The 22057-nt window shown below is 51.1% G+C and overlaps 1 protein-coding gene across 1 annotated transcript; it reads right to left on the reverse strand.

The window, feature by feature from the left end:
- Nucleotides 1-6340: 6340 nt before the first annotated feature.
- On the reverse strand, nucleotides 6341-14296 carry THNSL2 (threonine synthase like 2). The gene is made up of 8 exons (XM_075150512.1): nucleotides 14059-14296; nucleotides 13143-13337; nucleotides 12724-12876; nucleotides 11806-12036; nucleotides 10809-10957; nucleotides 7999-8124; nucleotides 6916-7055; nucleotides 6341-6801 (listed from the first exon to the last, which is right to left on the reverse strand). Exons 1-8 carry the CDS (start codon nucleotides 14279-14281, stop codon nucleotides 6573-6575), a joined length of 1446 nt encoding a protein of 481 aa, XP_075006613.1. The 5' UTR covers nucleotides 14282-14296; the 3' UTR covers nucleotides 6341-6572.
- Nucleotides 14297-22057: the final 7761 nt, after the last annotated feature.

Genomic DNA, 22057 nt, shown 5'->3' on the forward strand with positions numbered 1-22057 from the left:
GGAAGCTGGTGCTTTGCAGGGCAGGTAGGGACCGAGTGGGGCTGCAGAGGACCAAGCTAAGGGAGAGGAGGTGGCAGCAGCCCGGTCCCCATCCCCAGCCAATGTGGGACCCCAGGAGTCACCCACATGGCAGCACCTATGCTTCTGCCAAGAGCTGGGTGGGCTGCGGGAAGGCCCCCCGGTCCCCATCCCTGGCTCAAAGCTCCCCAGGGTCATGCAGAAAGTCAGCAGCAGAAAAGACCCCATCCCCAAAAGCTACTCTTTTGCTTAAAGCTCTGACTGTAAACTTTAATAGCAAAAATGTCATCTTTTTCTGTCCAGGACCTAGCACAGCGAGTCCTGCTCCATTCTATACGGCAGGTACCGAAATAACGTTGTGTTCACACACAGCCCCTTCTGCCTTCCCCATCCTTTACTGCAGCATCCCACTGCTCTGTCGTATTCGCATGCAAAGGGCTGTGCAAACATCCACGGTGCTTTCTGATCAAGGAGTCCCAAAGCAAGAGCAAGGAGATGGGTAGTGAAGAATTGCATGAAATATCACTGTCCTCCTGTGCTCACCGCTTCTTAATTTTTTTTTTTAACAGAAATGATTATTTTTGCTATTTTTCTGAAATCATCACCCCCCCCTGAAGCCAAGTTATATGTGATTCTCCGCTGCTTTCTTTAAGAAGCGGTTTCTAACCTGCCCTAAAAAGACTGAACAGCTTTGGGAGCCCCAAAAGGCAGAGAACTGAGAGCAAAAAAGAGAACACAAACCCTTTGTTCTCAGTATCTCATGATCTTAAAGCGCTCGGGGTGATCTCAGGGGTGTCAGGGCAAGGACAGAGCCACGCAGGGTAGCCGCTGGCTCCTCTCTTCTCCAGTCTTCTTGCTCCAGCAAGGCAAGACTTTTCCTCCCCCTCCATCACCTTTTCTGTGACATGGTATTTTAATGATTTCTAAAATTTCTAAATTTCCAAATTTGCTTCCTTTCCCAAAACTTAAACACAATTTGAACCATTTGGACTAAAAGTGAGTCATCTTGGCTTCAAAATATCTGTTTCTTAGTCCAGAAATATTTTTTTAAAGTTTCTGCTCAAAACCAGCTCATTTTTAGTGAAACAAAGTTTTTTGTTACAATCCAAACAAATCCAAATTCCTTTGCAATTAAATATTAAATTTCTGAATGTAAGCTAGCTTTCCTTTCTACTGTTTTTTTCCTTTTCCCTTTTCATTTCGCTCCCTTTCTCATTTCTAAAATGCAAATAATTGGGAGAAATCCTCTTCTGAGCCACTTCTGCCACCGCTAACACCAAGAGCCCCGAGGGTGCTCCCAGCCCTATGCTCCCCTCGCTGGGGAAGGAGCCTGCAGGGGGTCCCAGACCCCCTCCCACGCTCCCCATGGGTACCCGTCTGGCTGCACCAAAACCACAGGACAGACCCAGCTGCAGGGCTGGGGGGACAGAAAAGTCCATGGCAAATCCACTCTTGGGTTGATAGGACCCCAAAAGGGCCGTGGCTGTTTTCTGGAAAGGGTGGGGAGCCGCCACAGTGGAGGAGCATCCTTCGGGGTGCCCAAAGGGCTGCGCTACCCCAAATGGGGGACCCCTTCACAGGCAGGCAATGCGACTGTCTTATGTTCTCTGTATATTTATTATACATACTCTACAGATCTCAGGTGATAAATTACACAAATGCATCCTTAAATGTTTCCATTCAAAAAAATATATATGTGCAGCTGTTGGACTCACTTCCCACTGTCTTCACCACGGTGAAGCTCTTCACTGTCACCGTCTGTCGAGGAGCGGGTCCAGCTACAGGCTGACGTGTGGATTTGGGGTGACCGGCAGGAGCTGGCTCCGTTCCCCCCGCAGCTGTGGGAGAGAAGCACGTCTCTCGTGGCCCAGCTCCGACCAGGGCATCCTCCAAGTGAGCTGCGGCTTCCCCCACCACTCTTGTAAGTGCTACAGCAGACGGCCAGTGTCACTTCATGTATTTATTGATTAACAACAGCATTTTAGATAAGTGAAGCCCAGTTGCCTTTGAGGGCAGGAATAACGTTGGGTGTAGGTGCCGTTCGGCATATGGCAAATTTTATTTGGGGGTTGCCTTCCATCACGTAAGCATCGGACTTTTTTATTTGCATTTCTGGAGGGCTTTAGTGCTGAGTTTCTATTTGAAGCCGGGGAGGCGAGAGGACAGCAGGGCTGGTGGGAGCTCAGGTTTTCCCAGGAAGTGCACCCTGCCTTGGGAGATTAATATTGACCACGGGAGCAGCATAGGGATGGGGATTTACAGCAGTAAATCCTGGTTTTTCACAGTAAGGGTGAAAAAACCTGGGGAAAACTAAGAAGCAAGTGAGAGGGATGGACTCCTATCTCTAGATCTTCAGATCAAGATGTTCATAAGCCAACAAGTTGCTGGGCTCGATGAACGCGGCAGAGTGATGTTCAACAGCCTGTGTTGCGCCGGAGATCAAACAAAGTGATCTCCTCTGCCTTTAAAATGTATGAAGCTGCGAAATCTTAAGGGCATATAAACTTACTTTGATTGCAGGGCTGGGATCTTGGAAGTCGCATTCCTTCAATTTCCTTGAGCTGCTTGCTTTCCCCATGAAGGACATGCACAGGGTGGTGAGTTTTCAATGGAAACTGGTTTTGCCTCATTTTCCACTTCTTTCCTGCTACAAGGAAAGAAGTGCAGAGCTCCGGAGGCCTGCCTGCCTCTTTCTATGCAGACAGAAAGGGCTGGGTGTCTGTGTTTAATTACAGCCTGAAAGAACTGCATTTAAAAGACAACAGCAAGCTATTTAATTAATACTTATCATTAGCACACATAGGAATGCCTAGCAGCAAATTGCAACAACAAAGAAACTCCTTTTTTTTTTTTCTTTCCTTGCACTTGGGAATAATTAATTTAAAAAAAGAGTAAACAAACCATTTGCACCAGATTTGAGATGACTTTATATGGAGTGGGAGTACTGGGATAGTAGGTATTACCCTAGGACAGCAGAGATCTATAAGAGCAGGCTTTTCAATCTCCAGCTCTCCTGGCCAAGAAGCTTATCTTCATCTATCCATCTATCTATCTTTCTATCTCGGCATTTACACTGGGCTCATCCCCATGTCTGAGCGCCTACTTGTCTTCATACCTGTCCATAAATTACACGGTGCCCCCAGGGCATTATAAATAATAATTCAACTCCCAAACCTTCAGAACACTTTTTTAAAGAATTGGCTTATAATTCACTGCGCTGTGGACTCCTCCTCCCAGCCCATAATGGTAACGCTGGAGCAGAAGGACGTGACACCCCGGTCAGCGGAGGAAATGCCCCAAAATCACTTCCTTGGGTGGGAGGGATGGTGTGGGCAGCCATGACTTGGAGGATGGGGATGGACATCGTGGCAAAGCACAGGGGAAGGCTGGACTGCTCTGCTCATGGGAAATAGCATCCTCATCCGCAGCCCATTGGGGATTTGTATTATCCCCCCAAATTTTAGCTCAACCAGCATTGCAGGCAGCCAGTCATCCCATGTCCCCCTTTAATTAATAGCACTCTTAATGGCACTGTTAATGGTTGGAGCGACGAACCACAGTGTGACTCTGCTGCTGATGTCTCCACGGGGTGCAACACCAGGTGACGACCGCTATCTCGGAGGCAGAGGGCTTAAAGGGTAGACCCCACGTGTAGCCAAACAGATCCCAACCCACGCTGGGACAAGTGCCCAAGTCCCATGTTGGACACACCAACAAATGGCTACCAACAAGATGCTTTGGTAGGTGTGAGTTCTTGGGTAGAAACCTCCAGCTGACCCATGGGGGACCCTATTCCTCTCTCCCAACACATTGCATCTCCATCCCAATACAAGACTTCCTACCTGAGATATTTACGGGTTAGAAGCATGTCCCTCAGTTTGAAGGGTGTCCCAACCTCCAGGTGAACATCCTGGCAAGACATGGGGTCCCTGCGGAGGACAGCAACTGGCTCGTGGGCAAAGCTGTCTCCTAGGACATGTGGGATGGATCTGCTCAGGGTGAGGAGCCTGAAACTGAAATTTTTGATGGGGAAAAGTGTGAGCAATTGATGTATGAGATGAATTATTACACAAGTCTGGCCTGAACAGCTCTGGAAGGTGCAGAAGTAATATATCGTTAACCCCGGGAACACGTCAAGCTGCCAGAGCTTGCAGCTGCCCATCAAAGTGTTGGGCAAGGAGGTACCGCCTTTCTGCATGACTTTCCTCCCTGTGTTTTCCATTTTTCCATCACACAAAGCTGGCCCTCCCTCTTAGATGGAGATCTGAGGAGGAGCGAGCAGAACCCTGAACACCCATTTTGGGGCCAAAGTGGGAGCAAAAGCCCCCGGTGTGGGAGCAGCCGGTGGGACACAGCATCCCTGAGCAGGCGGTGGGACACAGCATGCCCACGAGGCCAGGTTCATCCCCACACCCCAGGCACCCGGGCTGCCACGGGCAGCCGTGCATTGCCCTCTGCGGGAGCGCGGCCGCCCTGCAAGCCGAGCCTGTCTGTGCTCCCTCCGCCTGGGCTCCGGGCGTGAAACAGGCTTTTCCTGCTGCGCTTCTGCCCCAGAAATCCCAGAGAGAGGTTTCGTAGCGTCCTGCCCAAAAAACATCTGGTTTTGACTGGAGGAGAAGCAGCACCCTCACCCCATAGGGGTATCCTCAGGGATGTTTGAGAATTAAACCCCTTTTCACCCCGCATGGGCATCGTCTGCCACCTTCCCGCAGCAAGGCTGGACCTTTACCCATCTGGCTGCCTCAAGACGGGAGCGTGGGGATGTATATTTGCCACGCTTTCTGCTTGCAAAACACGCCAGGGCTTTGGCAGGCTGCAAGCCCAGCACCCCTCGCCCCGTCCTTCCCGGTGCTCCCCGGCCGGGGGTCCGGGTGCGGCCCCTCGCCCTCCCGCTCCCCCTCCTGCTCCCGTCCCAGCCAGCAATCCGGATTTGCAACCTCTCGCTTGGATGCGGAGCTGGGTGCAACTTCAGGCCTCTCCCCCGTCGCCGGGTGTCTTAAACTATGATTAAGAGCTAAATTACAACAGGGCAACCATCCTTGGCCGAGAACCGCAAGATTTGGGGAGGTGGCTATTAAAGGCGGTGGAGTCCAATGAGTACAACGCGTGCATCAACGAAAGGGGCGGCCAATCACGGGGGTCAAATGGGATCGGGGCAGGTTTCTCACCGGCACCCCCGGTGACTTGCTGCACCATCCCTTGCCATCCTGAGGACGAGGCTGTGTTTTTGCTTAAATAAGAGGTATTTTGCTGGCCGGTTTGGTTCTTAAAGAGGGGTGAATGATGGTGTCGTGAAGCATCAGGGCTTCCCTGGAGCCCACCACCATTTTCCTCCCAGCTGCTTGATCCATGCAACCAGTAGAGCCGTTAGCATTAAAAACATCCAGCATCCAAGCGCTGTGGTTTTTTGCATCACTCCTGTTAACTGGGATGGGGCAGCCTCGGTCCCTGCCGCGGAGGAGACGCGGGTCCCTCCTCTCCTGCAGGGTTTCGGTGGGATGGAAGGAGGTGGCACGGGGCCAGCTGTGCCGGGGGGGAGCCTAGGAAAAGGCTGCCCAGGTGCCAGCAGGGAGGCTTGAAGCCCAGGCAAAGCTTCCCACTCTTCCCGCACATTCTGCAACATCCCATGCTGATTCACTTCACAGAATTTACTTTTACCCTGCTAAATGCCACTAAACCTTCAAATTAATCCTCCCATTACAGGACTTCCTTTGATGTCAAAGGGGGAATTTTTTTTTGATGGCAAAGGGGGATTTTTCCCCCCTGGTGTAATTATTCCTTTTTTTTTTTCCCCCTTTTTAGGCACAACAGATTCCTGCCAGATGCATGACTTGTGGAGGCAGCTCCCACATGAGGTATTTATATATTTATATGTGCGTGATGGGAACGTGGTATTGAAAGACCTGAAGTTTCAGGCTGAAGATAAGGGGAATTTCCCATTTCCTATTTATTTCAGTGGAAGTTGCCCGGTAAGAGTCTGCAGCAGGACTAGGACCAAAAGCTGTGAGATAATGGCCCTGGAAAGTAGCTCCTTAAAATAAACATGTCCAGGGAAAACATCTGCTTTTTAACACTGTAACTGAGCACGTTTCCATGCCTGGGAATGATCCCTGGCACTGCTTAAATTATGAGGATGGGGAAAGCGGATCCACTCCAGCCCTGCATAATTTTCCCGTTGAGCATCTCGGGTGCTGCTGGGACTGCTGGGCTGAACAACCCAGCACGGGGCCAGAATCGCTGGATGACGCTCAGGAAGCTGGCGGCTGCGGGTCTGAGGGAGCTTTCTGTAACAGCATGTAATGATGGAACAGGCAGGTTTATTCAGAGTTTCGATCAGTTTTTATGAATTTCTAGGAAAAAAGAGGATACAACTGCAGAGCTCTTTACTGAAGATGTTATGAAATAGTCTATATAATTCAACGGCAAAGTATGTTCCTGCTAATAATTCATTGCATAGAGACCGTAGGGTCCTCTCCCAGAGTAACTTGGGGCTCTTCTCTCCTGGGGATAGAAAATGAGCCCTGGGAGGCATCGGCCAGCCGTGCCCTGGTAGCTCAGGTCTGCATAACTCCCTGCCCGGCAGTCCCCCACCGCTCTGCCTTGGCTTCGATCCACTCCCGGAGCGTTTGTGCCCAGTCCTGCCCCCGCTCCAGGGGAGTGGACCTGGTCTCCATCACCGTTAAGGCAGTGATTTCGGGGGGGAGCTGGGGAACCAGGCCAGCTCGGAGCAGGGAGTCCTGAAATTTGGCTGCGGAGGCTGGAGCTAAGCAACACCGGGGCGTGCTGAAAAAGAAAGAAAAGCAAGAAAACTTTTGATGTAAGCGAGCCCTGAGCTGGAGATGCTGCAGGAGAAGTGATGCTCCGGTCCCCCATGCTCCTGACCACGGCTGTCCTTACCCATCTGGCTGCGAGTAGTGGTAGTGAGCAGCCACGGCGGAGTGGGGACACAGCAGGTAGCGGTTTTCCTCCCAGCAGCGCCGTATGGCTCGCACGATGTCCTCGTCGGAGGCCGAGCACGAGCGCAGGGTCTCAGAGAGCTGCGGCCCCGGGGAAAACGGGGAGGTTTGCCCAGAGCATCATCACCCCACGCGTTCCCAGCCGGGCTTGTGCTATGGACACTCAGCAAAACTTTGAAATAGGGAGTCTGGAGGCTGGGGCTCCCCAGGGACTGAAGGAAAAGGGGTTGCTGTTGCAGCCAGGGATGAGGTACTGCTGGAAATGGCCACGGGGCCGGGGCATGAATGAGGGGTTTCCATCCCCAGGTGCCCGGAGCGTGGGTGGAGAGGAGCCGAGACTCAGCTCCTCAACTCTGCACTGCTATTTGCATGCTCCGAGGGAGTTTCTGAGGGTTTGTAAAACCCACCTCAGTGTAACAGCTCATCTTTCTTTTAATAATCTATTTTTTTATTCTTTATTTTGCTGCTGTGCCAGCAGGAGCGGGCACCGAGCAAAGGACACTCAGTGGGGGGACAGCGTGTGTCGGATGGGAAGAGGCAGGACTTTGCCCAAAGAGCCTTGCAAAAACATTTGGTTTTCTCTTGTATTTCTCTCTGCTTTGTCTTCGTGCTCCCATTTGCCACACCACCGAGGCTGAATCGCAGCACCGAAGCCAGCAGACGCGTTCCCAAAAGCCACGCTGGGTTTGTGCCGGCATCTGCTGCGGGATGCCTCGGTGCACGGCCAATGCCGGCACTGGAGCGGCCAAAGAAGGGGTGGTTGCACGCCCTACTTAAATAATTGTAGGCAGTTTTTAATCAGTGTTGCAAAGAAGAAAGAGGTTTCTTTTTAAAAAGATAATTAAAAAGGGGGTTTTAACACCTCCATGCACACACACTGATATAAAACTCCTCTGGCCTCACGCTTAAATTTTTGGTTGGAAACTCTCTGCTATGATTTTTTTATTCTGAAAATGAGTGGAAAATAACCGGTAGCGGTAAATCTCCTTACACAGACGCGGCGCCGCGTGCGCGAGGAGCTGACCTTTCTGTGCAAATCCTCCGGCAGCTTACGGCTTTTTGACACGCTGAATCGCTCCATCAGCGTTTTCATCAGGCGGCTGTCAGAGCCCGAGAGCAGCCAGAGGATCCTCTCCATATTGTAAGGCTCCTGGGATAACAAGGCAGCGGGTGAGCAGCGGAAATTCAAGCGTCTGTCTCGGGGGGGAGAGCACCTGTGTGGATTCTCTGATGTCTAATTAGGGTTGAGGTTCTACTGCTGCCTTTTTTTTTGGTGGAGGCTGGAGTGGGCTTTGTGTCTTCCCCCTGCACACCTACATCCCAAGACAAGTCTTTGGGAACCCAACGTCCTTCAAACCTCCGACCTGTCAGAGCAGTCTGGCAGTGACCACCAGATTAAAAAAACTTAATGAAGGGACAACTGATAAATCGACGGTGTGACCACATCTGTATAATCACCTTGAGGAAGCCAGGCTAATAACACACTACGTATTTGAGAACCAGAAATATCCAGCTGTTTACTCAATGTTGCAGATGCTGCTGTGAGTCACCCAGCTCCTGCGTGACTTAATGAGACACCCAGCTCCCTGCAGGGCTGACCGATAATCTTTATGAACGTATAAGGCACATATAGGGCCTGACTGGTCTGTATGGCTATGTAGCAATCGGTGTTGCAACACTGCAGCAGAACTCGGTGCAAGACCATACAGGAGGGTCCCAAACCAATTTCACCGATCACTGTCTCATCCCCGCACGCTCACAAGCACCAAAAAACATTCATCCAGGTGGTTTGGCCAAGATATCTTGTAGGGACAGACAGGACAAGGGGCACCAACTACCAAGTCCTCATCACATCTCCGGGGTTCAAGTGCTGGTTTTGGATGAGCTCTTTATACCTTTTTAGCAGCTGACAGTGCCTGTGACCTTTTGTCTCTCCATCCTGTCCTACCTTGGCGAGTCATCAGGACTTACTCAGCCTTTCGTGTCCTTATCTGGGTGGCTTATGGCCCCAGTTCTGTTCTTCATCTTCCCACCATCACCTCCCAGAGCCTCCAGCCTGTAATCTTCAGTCTGGTCTGGGCGTAGCCTGCCCTTTGCTTTAGGCTGTCCCCTGTTTTAGGCTGTCCTCTGCTTCCCAACCTGGCTGGCCTGAGAAGCTACGTGTTAGCATGCCTGGACTTTGATGACCTGCTACTGGAGGTGCCTCCAGCACCGTCCTCCTGACACCCATTCTCCTGTCCTTCCTTCTGCTGCTCTCACATCCAGACCTGGGCCAGGACACTGGTGCAAGCACTGGCCTTGCCATTTAAGCTATTAGCCAGCTCTCTGGTCTGGTTTTGTCGCATGCCACTAGAGTTGTCCAGGAGAATGTTAGGGACCAGTTTGGAGGACAGGTGATGCTGGGGACTGTTCCCAAGGAAGGTTTTGGCATGTGGACATGAGCTGCGTGGTGCTTCCTGTCCTCAGGGCCCGAGAACAGCCCCTGGTTGGCTTTAGGTACTGGAAAGACACAGCATCTGCTGTGATCCTCCTGGGATTGCTCCTTCCAAGGCTCATCCACACTAGACTTTCTGCTTCACCTTCAACTCTTCAGTTACTGTCTAACTGGAAAGTTTTCTCTGCTTTAGCTTAGTCTGCAGAAGAGGCAACCTAAAGAGGTTGTGCACTCTCCATCCTTGAAGGTTTCCAACACCCAACAGGACAAAGCCCTAAGCAACCCGGTCTGACCTCAGGGCTGACCCTGCTTTGAGCAGGTCCCAACTAAAGACCTCCTGAATTCCCCTCCAGCATGAATGATCTGTTGAGCTATGGAAATATCTGCATGGATGCTTCAGATGTGAGCTGAACGATGATGTCTCATGCAGCTGTGGAGAGGGATGTGCAGAGGGATACACCCATCCAGCTCCTCACGAATCTCTGGACATCACCCCGCCTGGCTGCCTTACCTCATGATCCCAAAGTCTGGCACATGCTTAGGTGCCTCAGCAGACCAGTGCTACTGAAGGGACATGAGCCAAGAGAGGAGCCCAGCTACCCTTTGAGTTCTGAGGAGCCCCACAAATTCATGCCTCGAGAGGGAAGTCAAGCTGCAGACCACAGCAGCCTGGTGATAGGGGCATAATGACTTACTGACTGCAAAGCATGGCAGGTCCTCCAGGCTCCTAGGTCCTCCCAATGTGTTTGAACAGCTTTTGGAAAATCCAGGTAGCTTAAGGCCACAGTGATTTCACACTTTGGTCACTTGTTTGGAAGCAGATCCAATCCCTGTGGATCACAGGGTAGGTATGAAATGGGAGGTGTTTGCTTCCAGGTGTTTTTTTTCTGCACCTCCATGACTTTTCATTTCTGAGGCCTTTGCCTGCCTGCTGAGACTTGTTTTGCTCTGAGCAACCTGCAGATGGCCATAGATGAGGCATTTCTTCTAGGCCTCCCTACCGTCTTCCTGGTCTTGTCTCTTGCTCTTGGTGGAGACTTTCAGAAGCATCAACAAAGCCCTTAAGACATGATGGGATTCATAATTTTCTAAGAAGTGTCACATTTTGAGAAAGTGTCCCTCTCTTGCTAACCTTGCACATAATGAAACCCCAGAAACCCAGCGGCTGACAATGAAGATTACAAAGTCAAGCCCTGAAAAGTGAGGAAGAAGGTGTTTGATCTATCTCAGCTCAGCAGTCTGCAGCAGAAATGCAGTCACACCTCTTAATGCATCACTGAGAGGCATCGCCAGTCGCAGAATTATGCTCTTATAAACCAGGCAGAACAGAGTACAAAGAAAAAAAATATAAAAATATATAATATTTGCTATTTTCCCATTTTGGCCAATTCATTACATACCTGAATATCCATGGCTGATGCTAACGTAGCCTTCACGCTCTCTGACAGTGAGAAATCTCCATGTTGAACAGTCCTATGAATGATGTCATTGCTGTTAACCACGGCAACAAGTCGAATCGGGAGACCCATTTTCTGAGCAATACAGCCAGCTAGGAAAAAAAGTGAAAAAATACATGCAGGCTTGATGAAGAAATATTCAAAGAAGATTTAGCAAAGAAGTCACGGTACAAATTGATTGAGTCCCTAATGGACTCTGAGAGGTCTTTAATGCTTTGGTTGAGCACCAGATTATAAAATCCTGGGACGCAATCCTTCTCCTGCCATGACAGTCCATTGAACACTGACCCTTGGGCATCTCCAGATTTGAAGATGGATGGGCAGGGGACCGAGAGGTCAGGCAGCTGCCGTTCAAGCAAGAGAGATGAATCTTTTGGGCTCTTGCATCTTTTTAATGCTGCCTCAAATGGGCAGCCTGGAAACGCAGTGAGCGCAGTTGAGTGCGTCGAATCCTTTATTGCTTTCATAAGACAGTTGTACGCCTATCTTGGGATGGAGGCAATCAAGGACTCACATTTAGAAGGCCAGATTATGCAATTAGGAGTGGTTCTCTTGACTACGCACTGCTATGCAAACCAGAGTAGGACCAGGCAGGACTCCACACCCCTGTTAATGTCTCACTTAGGAAATCAGAGCCACAGTATTTTCCCTCTTTTCTGGATCAAATACATTCTGTCCTCTTCTAATGTGTCCATCCTCAAGATAGCTACAGTCATCATCAAAGGGTGGTTTGGGATTTTCTGCACCTTGCAAATCGTCAGTGACACCCGAATGAGTAATAACCATACATGAGTAATAAAATATAAGTGGTTCTGAAGAAATCCTACCAGAGAGTGGGTGTTTTAATAAATAGCAATACCCAGCATCTGCAAAGTGCTTTTAGTCCATAGGTCACAGCGCGCTCTCTCTTCCCTATCTAACCTATCTTTTTTCCCTTCACCTGTGATATTTCCTCCTCCTCCTGTTGGCACAACAATTTCCACCACTGGCAGCGGGGTGGTATCCAGGGACGGGGCACACTGGAAGTAAGCGTAGAAGTGGTGAGCAATCTGCACCATAATCCTAGACCAATTGACCGAATTCAAGCTCATCAGATTATATTTTCTGGCAAAATCGACATCAGCGAATAGTTCCTTGATCGGCTCATCGATTTCATCGCTGTTCCCATGAGCTGTCAAAAGGAGAAAGGAAAGATTAAATCTGCCAACATCAGCGCATCAGGCACAAAGCATTTCTGCTCAGAAACAGGGCCAGTCTCCAGCCCTGGGCTTTGCCGCGGCCGGGGGTGTCCTGAGCTGCCCGTCTACCGCGGGGGCTGCACGAGCCGGGGGTTGGGTAGCACCGCGTGGGTGCCGGGTGGTTTCTGCAGACATTGCGTCCGGGCTCTTCCTTATACCAAGTATATATTTGCCAGGAAGGCATAAATGCCTGCATCCCCTGTGAGATGCCAAGGTGAGACCTGGCTGAGCAGAGGGACAGCTCAAGCACCCCGTGGTGATCCCTCCCATGGGGACGGCACAGCAGTAGGGGATGGACCATCCATGAAGGTGAGGGGGCAAGGGGGAAGGGGTGACTCTCGATCCTTTTAGTGTCAAGAATTCAGTGCAGCTAAACACCAACCACCTGCATGGAGGCAGCTCTGATCTGTGGCCAGGAGAAAAGGAGGCCATGAACCACTTTTCATCAAAGTGGGGACATCTGCTATAGGCTCCTGTTAGCCAGACATCTGGGCACGGTGGCCATGATGGCAATGATCCGGCTGACTGCAGCTGCTAAAGCAGCAGCCCTCTGAGACTTTTAGGGTCATGGTTTTGACACAGCAGGGTCATAAAGTGGACAGTCCAACAGTAATGCCAACCAGCAAAGACGTGGACGTTGTCTTCAATGACGGTGGTCATCTGAAGTTCCTGTATCTGGGTGCAGAACCCCTTAGGCAGCAGAACAAAGATGTCCATGTTCTTCTGCCCTCTCACGCTCTCGATGGCTGAGCTCCCCGTGTCCCCTGAAGTCCCTGTTTCAAAGTGAGGGAGAAGCAAAAAAAACAAAAAACGGATGCGTCAGTCAAACCTGCATCACTGCACTTTAAGAAAAAGATGCAGAGATGCTCCATGAGATGCTTTTGGCTAGAGCAGCCACCCTGGCATTGCCTGGAGATCACTCACCAGCCACCCACAAGGCATTACCACCCCAGGGCATCTATGGGGAGGGCCATGGGATGATGGCTCTCAAGGTAAAGACCTGCCCAGAAGTTTTACCCCCACAAAGAGGCATACTCACCCACCAGAATAGTGACGTGCTTCTGTTTTTTCTCCAAGAAGTACTGTAAAAACTGCCCCGTGCAGGACAAGGACAGATCTTTAAAAGCGTAAGTAACCCCGTGCCACAGCTCCAAAACATTCAGCCCATCTTTCAGCCTGGACAGATGGACGACGTCCTTGTGTCTGAACCTGCTGAAGGCCCTGTCGATCAGGTCTAGAGGGAAAATGGTTAAAGGGGCTGTTACATTGGGTAGAGGAGTATTTTTCTGACCCATGGCTTCCTGCATCTGTGCTCTTCATGCTCCTGGGAAGCTTTCTGCACAACCAAAGACTCTCCATTGCTGGAGAGGTGACAGATATCCAACAAGTTATTCTTAGTTATTAGGAGTAAACCAGCCCGCCCTATTGTCTTCGATAGCTCTACGGTGAGAGACCCCAGGGGACACCCAATTCAATCAGAGCAAACTCTGTTAAAATATAAAATACAGGAAATCTGAATTTTATCATAACGCGCCGTTGAGACAGAGGTTGTAGCTGCCCTCTGGTGGAAGGGATAGCCGTTAAATGTTAAAAACATTAAAAATCGGATAGCAGTGAGAGCGTGGAGCAGCAGAAAGCCCTGGTGGGAGAGCAGGTCTGGAGCCCAGCAGAGCAGCAGGGTCCCCCAGCAGCGAGCAGGGCCGCGGCACCAACCATCGCTATTGCAGTCACCAGGATCCCTATTTGCACACAGGGGACACCTTTTCCAGAAGGTAACGAGTCCCAGCAAGGTCACAGAGGAGAACAGGGTACAGAAAGGAGCAGGCAACGGTGCAGCAGGCTCCATCCTCTGGGGACTGTGAAGAGGATGGGGTGAAGGCAGGCAGACGCATCCGAACTCCCCCAAATCCTCGTGCACGTCCCTGCGAGCAGCTCCCCGCACGGCTGAGGCTCACCATTGAGCGTGTTCCGCGGGACCAGCTCAGCCGTGATGAAGAGGGAGCAGAGCTCCTTCACCAGCTCCCGGTAGGAGAGGCGGCTCCACCTCCGCAGGGTGTCCCCGTCCAGCGAGGGGATGCGCTGGGGCATGAAGAGGCCCCCGTCGGGTGCGTAGCCGGAGAAGAGGGCTCCCTCGAAGTCGACGGCCCCCACGCCTCCCCGCGTGCTGACGTACTCCATGGGTGCTGGGGAGGCACCGCAGTCACTGCCAGGGCCCCAGAGCATCCCCCCACCCTGGGAACAACCCCGCATCCCAAGCTGACTCCCCCCAAAACTTCCCACGTGGACAGACAGAGCTCCTCAGGGAAGAAAATGCCTCTTCCCCTAAAAAAAAAATCTCACACGGTGGGGAGCTAGAGCGGACCGAGCTGGCGGAGGGCAGGCGGCGTTTTGCGGGCGGCGGAAACGCTGCCCGAGATTTGCACGGAGGTGGCTGGAGCCTCCTCGTCCCGTTTTCCCTGTGCTCTTCCCACCCTGCCCCGGAGACACTTCCCAGCCTGAGCAAAAGCCCTGACAGAGCAAAAGTCACTGCCCAAGCACGTCACGTCCCCTGAAGGCTATTTGCAAAAGCTGGACTTTTAAGATTTACAACAAATAAATAAATAAAAGGCAATAACTATGTTTTTCGAGCAGGCTGATTTTGTTCAAAGGGGTTAAACTAAGGACAGGTTTTAACTCAGTGTAGGAAGGGCTGAGCTAAATCCACCGGATTCATGCAAATCCCACCAAGCAGCCGCTGGCGGTTGCCGGGAGAGGCTCCTTCTCGCCTCGATCCCGTGAACCCCCACAGCCGTTCCCACCTGGGGCACTCCAGCCGACGGTGCAGACCCTCGGCACGGCACGGCACGGCACGGCACGGCACGGCACGGCACGGCTGCAGGCCACTTGACCCCACGCAGAGGCAGGAAAAGCAGCCAAGCAAGTCGCCGCCAGCGCTTGCAACCCGGCCACCCTTTGCACTTGTGCTCACGGAAAACTTCTCCCCGTTGCAACCCGCCAACGTTCCCCTCGCCGCAGCGCAGCCGGCGGAGGCGGCCGCCCTGCACCGAGCCTGGGAACGGGAATATGCGGGAAAGACGGAGCCAAGCTGCTCCTGGTGGAATTGGGGCAAGGGGCAGCAGGCACGAGCTGCAGCTGGCAGAAATCTAGTTAAATATTAGGTGATAGCTTTTATCCGTGAAGGTGATCAAGCACTGGGCATGGTGTCTCCAGCATAACTCAAAATTCATCTGAGCCACCTGATTTAACTGTGAGGTTGGATTTAAATTTGAGATTGAACCTGCTTAAAGCAGGGTTTGGGTCAGAACCTCCAGACGTCCCTTCCAAGCAAAATCCGTCTGTAATTCAGCTGTGCAAAGCCACGTGTTCAGCCTGCGAGGCTGGGATGTCATAACAGCCCCGTCCCACTGATGGGGAAACTGAGGCACGGGAGGGAGAGGGGACATGTGCAAAAAAAACCTAAGTTCTCCAGTGCAGGGAAGGAATGTGCATCCCTTTCCTTATTTTTCAGTTTAATAAATAATAAGTGTTTTTTGAAGGGCAAGGTCAGCAGAGGACTGGTGGCTGCGGGGATCTGGGGTGCAGCGCAGCGTGTGCTGCTGGAGCGTGTGCGGGGACTTCAGCCCAGGAAGGCAAGACGCAGCGGTACAAAGGACGGCTGATAACAGCCAGCCGTGAGTCAGAAAGGCCACATCTGCAGTAAGGGACACATCGCCTGCCAAAGCGTTGGAGTCCGACCCAACATGCGTTGCCTCTATAACTCTGGCGAGTAACCGGAGCCATGAGAAAAGTCTCTGGTAGAGAGGGGTCCAGTCCTTGCCCCGAGCACCGATGTGGAAATGGGCTTTTCTACACCCAACATCCAAACCGAACTGTTCCTGCAAGCTCCTCAGCAGGAGGCAGAAGCTAAATTGCAGGCTCTGGGCAGAGTTGCCCATGATGGTGTTGCTCAAGGTCGAACGGGGCGGCTGAAGCAGAGCAGGAAGCAAACAGCAGCCTTTTAATAATATATCTGAGCTTACCCAGTGGGCCAGAACACTGTTAATAGTCTCCATTTTCTGACCACCTCTAGGAAATTAGCTAGAAAGGGATCTAATTATCTATAATTATATCAATTATATCACCCAGTCAGCCTGCATTTCCCCACCGTAAGGAGATCTCTGTGCCCAACGTTTCTCATCACATTGCAAAGATGAAGCCACCCAAACCTGCTGTGGCCCCAGGGTCCTCCCCGTACCCTCAGTCACCGGGTCTTCATGGCACGTTGGCGTGTAGTGGGGTGCCGACCCTGTACTGGGGGTCCGTCCCCATCCCAGATGGGGGTGCTGGAAAAAGCAGGTAGCAGGGCTGGACCTTGTTCTTCAGGGAATGGCTTGGGTTTAAATCAATGGTGAAACCTCCCCAGGGCCATCCCTGGAGTCACCAAAAGCCTCTAGAAATGGAGCCTTAGCTCCGTTTCGGGGACATCGGCCACTCGCCTCAGCTGGCCCTGACATGCAGGGCAAATCCCGCTGTGGCAAAGAGATGTAAAGAGATGATGTTCTCAGTTCCATATGTTTTTAACGCCCCGTGTATTTTTGGATGATGCTTTAATACCCAGTCCAGTTAGTTATTAGTCCCTTCTTCATTTACCAGCTCTGAAAGGGTTTTTTCCTCATCATGCTCCAGAGGTAGCTGACACAAAAATCATCAAGTAGCATCTCTGGACAAACCAGTGAAACACTAGAAATAAAGAAAATACTAAAAGCTGCAGGATTTGCCTCCTCTACTCTAACCTCTCCCCTCTCCCACGACAGTGTGCCGAGGTGAATTCAGGATTTTCCTTCCTTGCAGCAATCTCTGCCCACGCAGAGGCAGAGCACGCTTTAAGCCCAGCTCAAATTTAGGCTAGGATGAGGAAAGGATCAAATCCTTAGGAAAAGCTGCACAAGTTGATAGCTTTTATTACCGATGTAATAATTTAATATCACCAACGTGCATCTGAGCATCTCCTGTTCACCCAGCACACCCTGATGGGACCTCACCTACTCCCATCACCGTGGGACTTTCTGCCTCTGGGCATTTACTTACCATATATCTAATTCTTTTAATGTGTGCATTAGCTGCGTGAGATGACTTCACTGATTCATCTAATTTATTTATTTTTTTCAAGTGAAGAGCTTACGATGAGATTGATGATCCCTTCAGCATTACATCCCTCCTTTTTTTGCAAGAACCCTGCAAAAAAAAAATGGGTTATACCCGGATACCTGCTGCTCTGCATTCGCAGGCAGAAATAGCAGCAGGGCTGTTACCACAGCTTTATCTATGCCTTGGGCCTGTCAGCGGTGATAGCCCTCGCTAATGAGTTCGTCGGTTAATGCTGTGATGGCAGGGACTGCTTATGTGGCAGCCACAGGCGAGCGCAGAGCACAGGGGAAGAACCTGGGATACGCGCCGGGACGACGGCGCCATTTATTGGGAGTGTTTTTCCCATGCTCGGCCCTACAATTTCCATGCATTCAAGTTTAGAGCACCATTTCTTTAATATTATTTTGAATTTTAAAAGAGGGGAAGATGGTGTCCGTGCTGCTGCACGCCAGCCCGGCGGGGCTCATCCACTGCAGCAACAGATCAAGAGCTAGAAAATGTAATAGCCTTTAATTAACCTGGTCTTACTCAGTGCCTCCATATTCCTGCTGGGATTTGCACTTCCATTTTGGCCCTTCTCTGTTCCTGAGCAGTTCATGCTCTTTGGACTCACATGTCAGAAATCAGCTGTATTTGCAAACCCCAGCTAAGGCTGCTGTCAGACTTTTCCAACTTTTTTTTTGTTCTGCATCAGTTTTCATCCCTCCAGATGGAATTTCCTCAACCTCTCCACCCACCAAAGGCATCCCAAAGCTTGGCAAGGACCCAGGAAGCAGAAGGGCACCTAGCAGCAATGAGAAGCCAATTTTTTCCTTCATAAGTCCCCCCCAAAATTTCAGGTCTCACCGCAGAGCGTTGCAGCACTCGAAGCAAAGCACTGCAACGCTCTCAGCTTCGTGTTTGCTGAGCAGCTTTCTATCCTCTCCAACAGTGGGCCCCTCTATATGTCCCAAGCACAAGCAACGCCTTGGGTTTGGGTCCCCTTCCCATACTCCCCGCAGAGCATCCCCCGGCCCAGGAGCGCTGGGGACCGCAGGCTCTGCCAGAGCCCCCAGCGAGTCCCGGTGTCACTAGATGGCGGCAGTGCCTTGCATCCAGGGAGGAGATGCACGAACGCAGCCTCGGGGGAGCCTTGACCTGCTTGCACCCAGCCTTTCCCACCCTCACACGGGTCCCTCCACCTTTCAGGTCACGGACACCTAGCCATTCCGCAGGGATTTGAGGCAACAGTCAGGAAACACCTCTCCAAAGAGCCCCATTTTGGAGCTGAGGTAGAGGAGATAGGGGTGGTAGGAGGCCAAGCTACGAAGGTGGGTGACCTGAGCCACCACAAGGGCTCATTGAGGTGGGAAGGAGGTTCTTCATGTTCACCCCATCTTCTCCCTGAGATCTAACCTGGGGTTTTATCACCCTCCTTCCAGCAGGGTCCCTCCTCCCCTGGGGGTCTCTGGAGCCTACTCCTGGGAGAGACTCAGAAAGGGGCACATGGAAAGACCCCAACTCGCAACCAGGACCAAAACACACCAAATTTAATAAAAAAGCATCACATAAGCTTGAATAGCACAAAAATCTCCCCGTAACGCCCAGTCCTGTCTCTGCCCGTGAGCTGTCTGGTGTCTGAAAACCATACACAAACAAAAGCTTTCAGACCTCTAAGTGACCCAAGCAACGCCAGGCAGGTCCAGTAAGCGGGTGATAAGGATGCTTGGGGTTTTCCAATGCCATTTAATACCCTGTACAGAGTTCATCCCAATGGGAAGCGTCTTACGTTGTCTGAGAAAAAATATATAAGCTTGTCGCTGGGGGTTGTTGAAGAAGTTATGTGTCTCCTGCCCTCTCATGCACAGAAGTATGAAATTTCACAGAGAAAATGGTGAGATTCCGGGTAAAAACTATAAGGTTTTGGCCAGAAATCAAACTATTTCAGTTCTGCCTTTCTCAGAGGCAGACCCACACATTGGTGAGGTTCGGAGATCCATAGCAGGAAGGGGGCTAGGGAAGTTTGCAGAGAGTGTCTGCAGCTGCACAGGCAAACCTACACCCAGAATCATTTGTTTGAGCCTCATCTCAAGGAGATATGAGGCAGAAATGTACAATCGTAAATGAATTAAAGTGCACGAAGTTGCCCCTTTGTTACAGTGAATGTGGCTCTTTTCCGCTTTTTATATCATCTGATATAAATTGTCAGTATCTCAGCTGACATGAGGTAGGACTTCCACGTGGGACAACACCTCTTCTCACCTACAAATGTGCACACACACATTTTTCCGCCTCTGGTGATTTTGCAGTGCAAGGAGCTGCCAGCATGTCAGCCCTTTCCCCCCCCCCCCCCGCTGGGTTTGATGCTCTTTCCTCACCGCGAGGTGTTTCACAACAACCTCAAGGACATCCGTGTTGTGGTTTGGGTCTTGTAGACCAAAGTGCAGGACCCACTCGTAAAGGCAGAGCAGAAAGGGAGCGCGAGGATGGGATTGTGCAATGCTGGCTCCCACGGTGGGATGTTGAAGACGCTATCACCTGGAGAAGGTTGTGCAATCTGGTCCTACAACGCCAAAGATCATATTAAATCCCAGGGCCAAATTTTATTTCAAAATCCCATAGGATATGGGCTTTATGGCCACCCACCAGGGACTTGACAAGGAAGGTGCTGTGGAGGCTGAGCAGTTACAGCACATTTGCTTTATCAGCTTCTCCAGGTGACTTTGGGAAATTCTGTCAGCCTCTGTGCACTCCATCATGTACAAAACAGGGAAACCTGTGCTCGGGGAGGTGCTTTGACTGTAGCAAACGTGCCAGCAGCACTAAATGGGACATGCATGGTGGCAATCCTGGACTTTGTCCACAGCTCTGGCCTTGCTGGCACCGTGGTCATTTCCCGTGGAGTGTCTCCCTGGCCGTGAACCTGGTGAAAACTCAGATGCTCTCAGACCCCATGCAACCTCTCACTCTGCCCTTCTCGCTGCGGTGTCATGCCTCAGCACTGAACCTCTGGTTGGTGCATCGCTCCTGTGTCATTGCTTTCCCTGACCGAGGGGCACCATCTGCTAGGGAAGATCTTGGGGGCTTTTGTTTCAACATTTCATTTGTTTTAAATATAAACTGTCATTATATATTTGGCTCAGAGAGAGACAGGAACACTGGTCTTTGGCACAGCGCATCTGCACGTTCACTCTGGAGCGGTGAAGATACCAGGGTGATGATCACCCTGGGGGGTGAGGCTCCACTAGATATCATGGGTGTGGGGCATCAAGTCAATTGCTTTGACAGTGACATTACGTTTATGAAAAGCCATTTCAGGGAACGGGACATTCATACAGTGCATGTGTGTGGTGAGATGGGTTACACATCAGGACTTACATGCAAACAGTAGGGCATGGAGATGCACAGGTTCCTTCTCATACCTATATGGGCCTGAATAGCTCTCCTTGACTAATTAGCTGCAACCCACTGTGAGTAGTTATTAAGTGAGTTGCTGTGCTTGATAAATGAGGATTGAGGAGAGCATGGGCCAGATGGAGAGGTGAGCACAGGCCCAGAGTGACAGCCAGGTGTCCCTCCAGGATTGGAGTTGACCGCCTGTAGGCACTTGGAGGCTACTGCTGTTTGCATCCCAACATACAAGTCTCCACTTGGTCAGGTGAAGGTTTACTTACCCCCACTGTGTCTCAGGGGCTTTTCATGTGCCTGGATCAGATGGAGACATCTGCACTGCAGACGTGAGGTCGGGTGAGATGAAACACGTTTGCATTGGTTAAATGTTCCCTGGCTCTGCTTTGAGGGACTCTTCCAGACCTTCCTCACTCAAGAACATTAACTACTAATGGCTCCATTTCTCTCCCAACATTTTCTTTCCCTGCCCTGGCACGAACTAGCTCCATAAGCAACGAGCATCATTTTCAGTCCTTGTCCCCCGACTCCATAAGCTGGGCGGTGGGATGGAGGACAGCCTCATCCCACCAAAGGCCAGCTGCAAGGGCAATACGTGCCCTCCGAGGGCGTGAGCAGGGGTCCACGTGCCCGGCGAGAGGCAGCAGCACTACGCTGCAGATGTTTGAGGCAAGAGAGTGGGAGGTGAGTGACACAGCCAACAGCTTCATCCCTGCTGCAAAGCAAGACCCCAACAGCAAAGGCCAGCTCTTCTGTAAGCTCTGCTCCCCAGGTGATCACTGGCAAGCAAACTACGGCAGTGATAGGTCTCACGCTATCAGGGAAACGGCTGCCCTTGGAGAAGCAATAGTGAGCCTTTTCTCCCTTTGGGACCTTTGTAATAAGATGACAAGGGCTGAGGGCTGCCCTTTGCTGAATTTCGGCATTAATGGAAAGCTTTATCAAGCAGCAGAGCTCTGTACAAGCTGCCGCTTTCGGCAGTCTTATCAAGGCTCTGATAATGGCATATCTAATCTAAACCAATATGAACTGGCGCTTGCGTGTCTATGCTTGGAAGTTACAGCTTGGAAGCAGCCGGCCTCCCGGAGACCGTTTCAAAAAGAGAAAAAGCTGGGAAAGGTGCCATATTTCATTTCAGTGCTGTCCTGGTAATACAGCACAATGAAAACTTGGTAGAAACCAAGAAGGACAGAGAGTTCGCAGCAGCAGCAGCGTCTTTTCCCATCCCATTCAACCTTTCTAAGCAATGCAGCCATGTGGCTTGCTGAAGAAACCTTTATTCCTCAAGATTAAAAATAATCAGACCAAAGATGTGAAAACTGGGCAGCAGACCAAGTTCCCAGGTACAAGCACAGCAGAAACAGAGATGACCAAAGCAATAATATGGGTTGAGACAGAGGGAAGCCCACCTGGGGATCTGTGATTGGCAAGCTTGTGACC

Source organism: Calonectris borealis, chromosome 4 (assembly GCF_964195595.1).
Source record: "Calonectris borealis chromosome 4, bCalBor7.hap1.2, whole genome shotgun sequence".
Lineage (NCBI taxonomy): Eukaryota > Metazoa > Chordata > Aves > Procellariiformes > Procellariidae > Calonectris > Calonectris borealis.

Excerpts from the sequence above, each read along its gene's own strand:
- THNSL2 (XM_075150512.1), bottom strand. The coding sequence starts at position 14,281 with ATGGAGTACGTCAGCACGCGGGGAGGCGTGGGGGCCGTCGACTTCGAG. Across the intron at positions 13,338-14,058 it reads CCCGCGGAACACGCTCAATG|ACCTGATCGACAGGGCCTTC; the intron begins GTGAGCCTCAGC and ends TTTTCCCTCTAG. Across the intron at positions 12,877-13,142 it reads GCACGTCACTATTCTGGTGG|GGACTTCAGGGGACACGGGG; the intron begins GTGAGTATGCCT and ends ACTTTGAAACAG.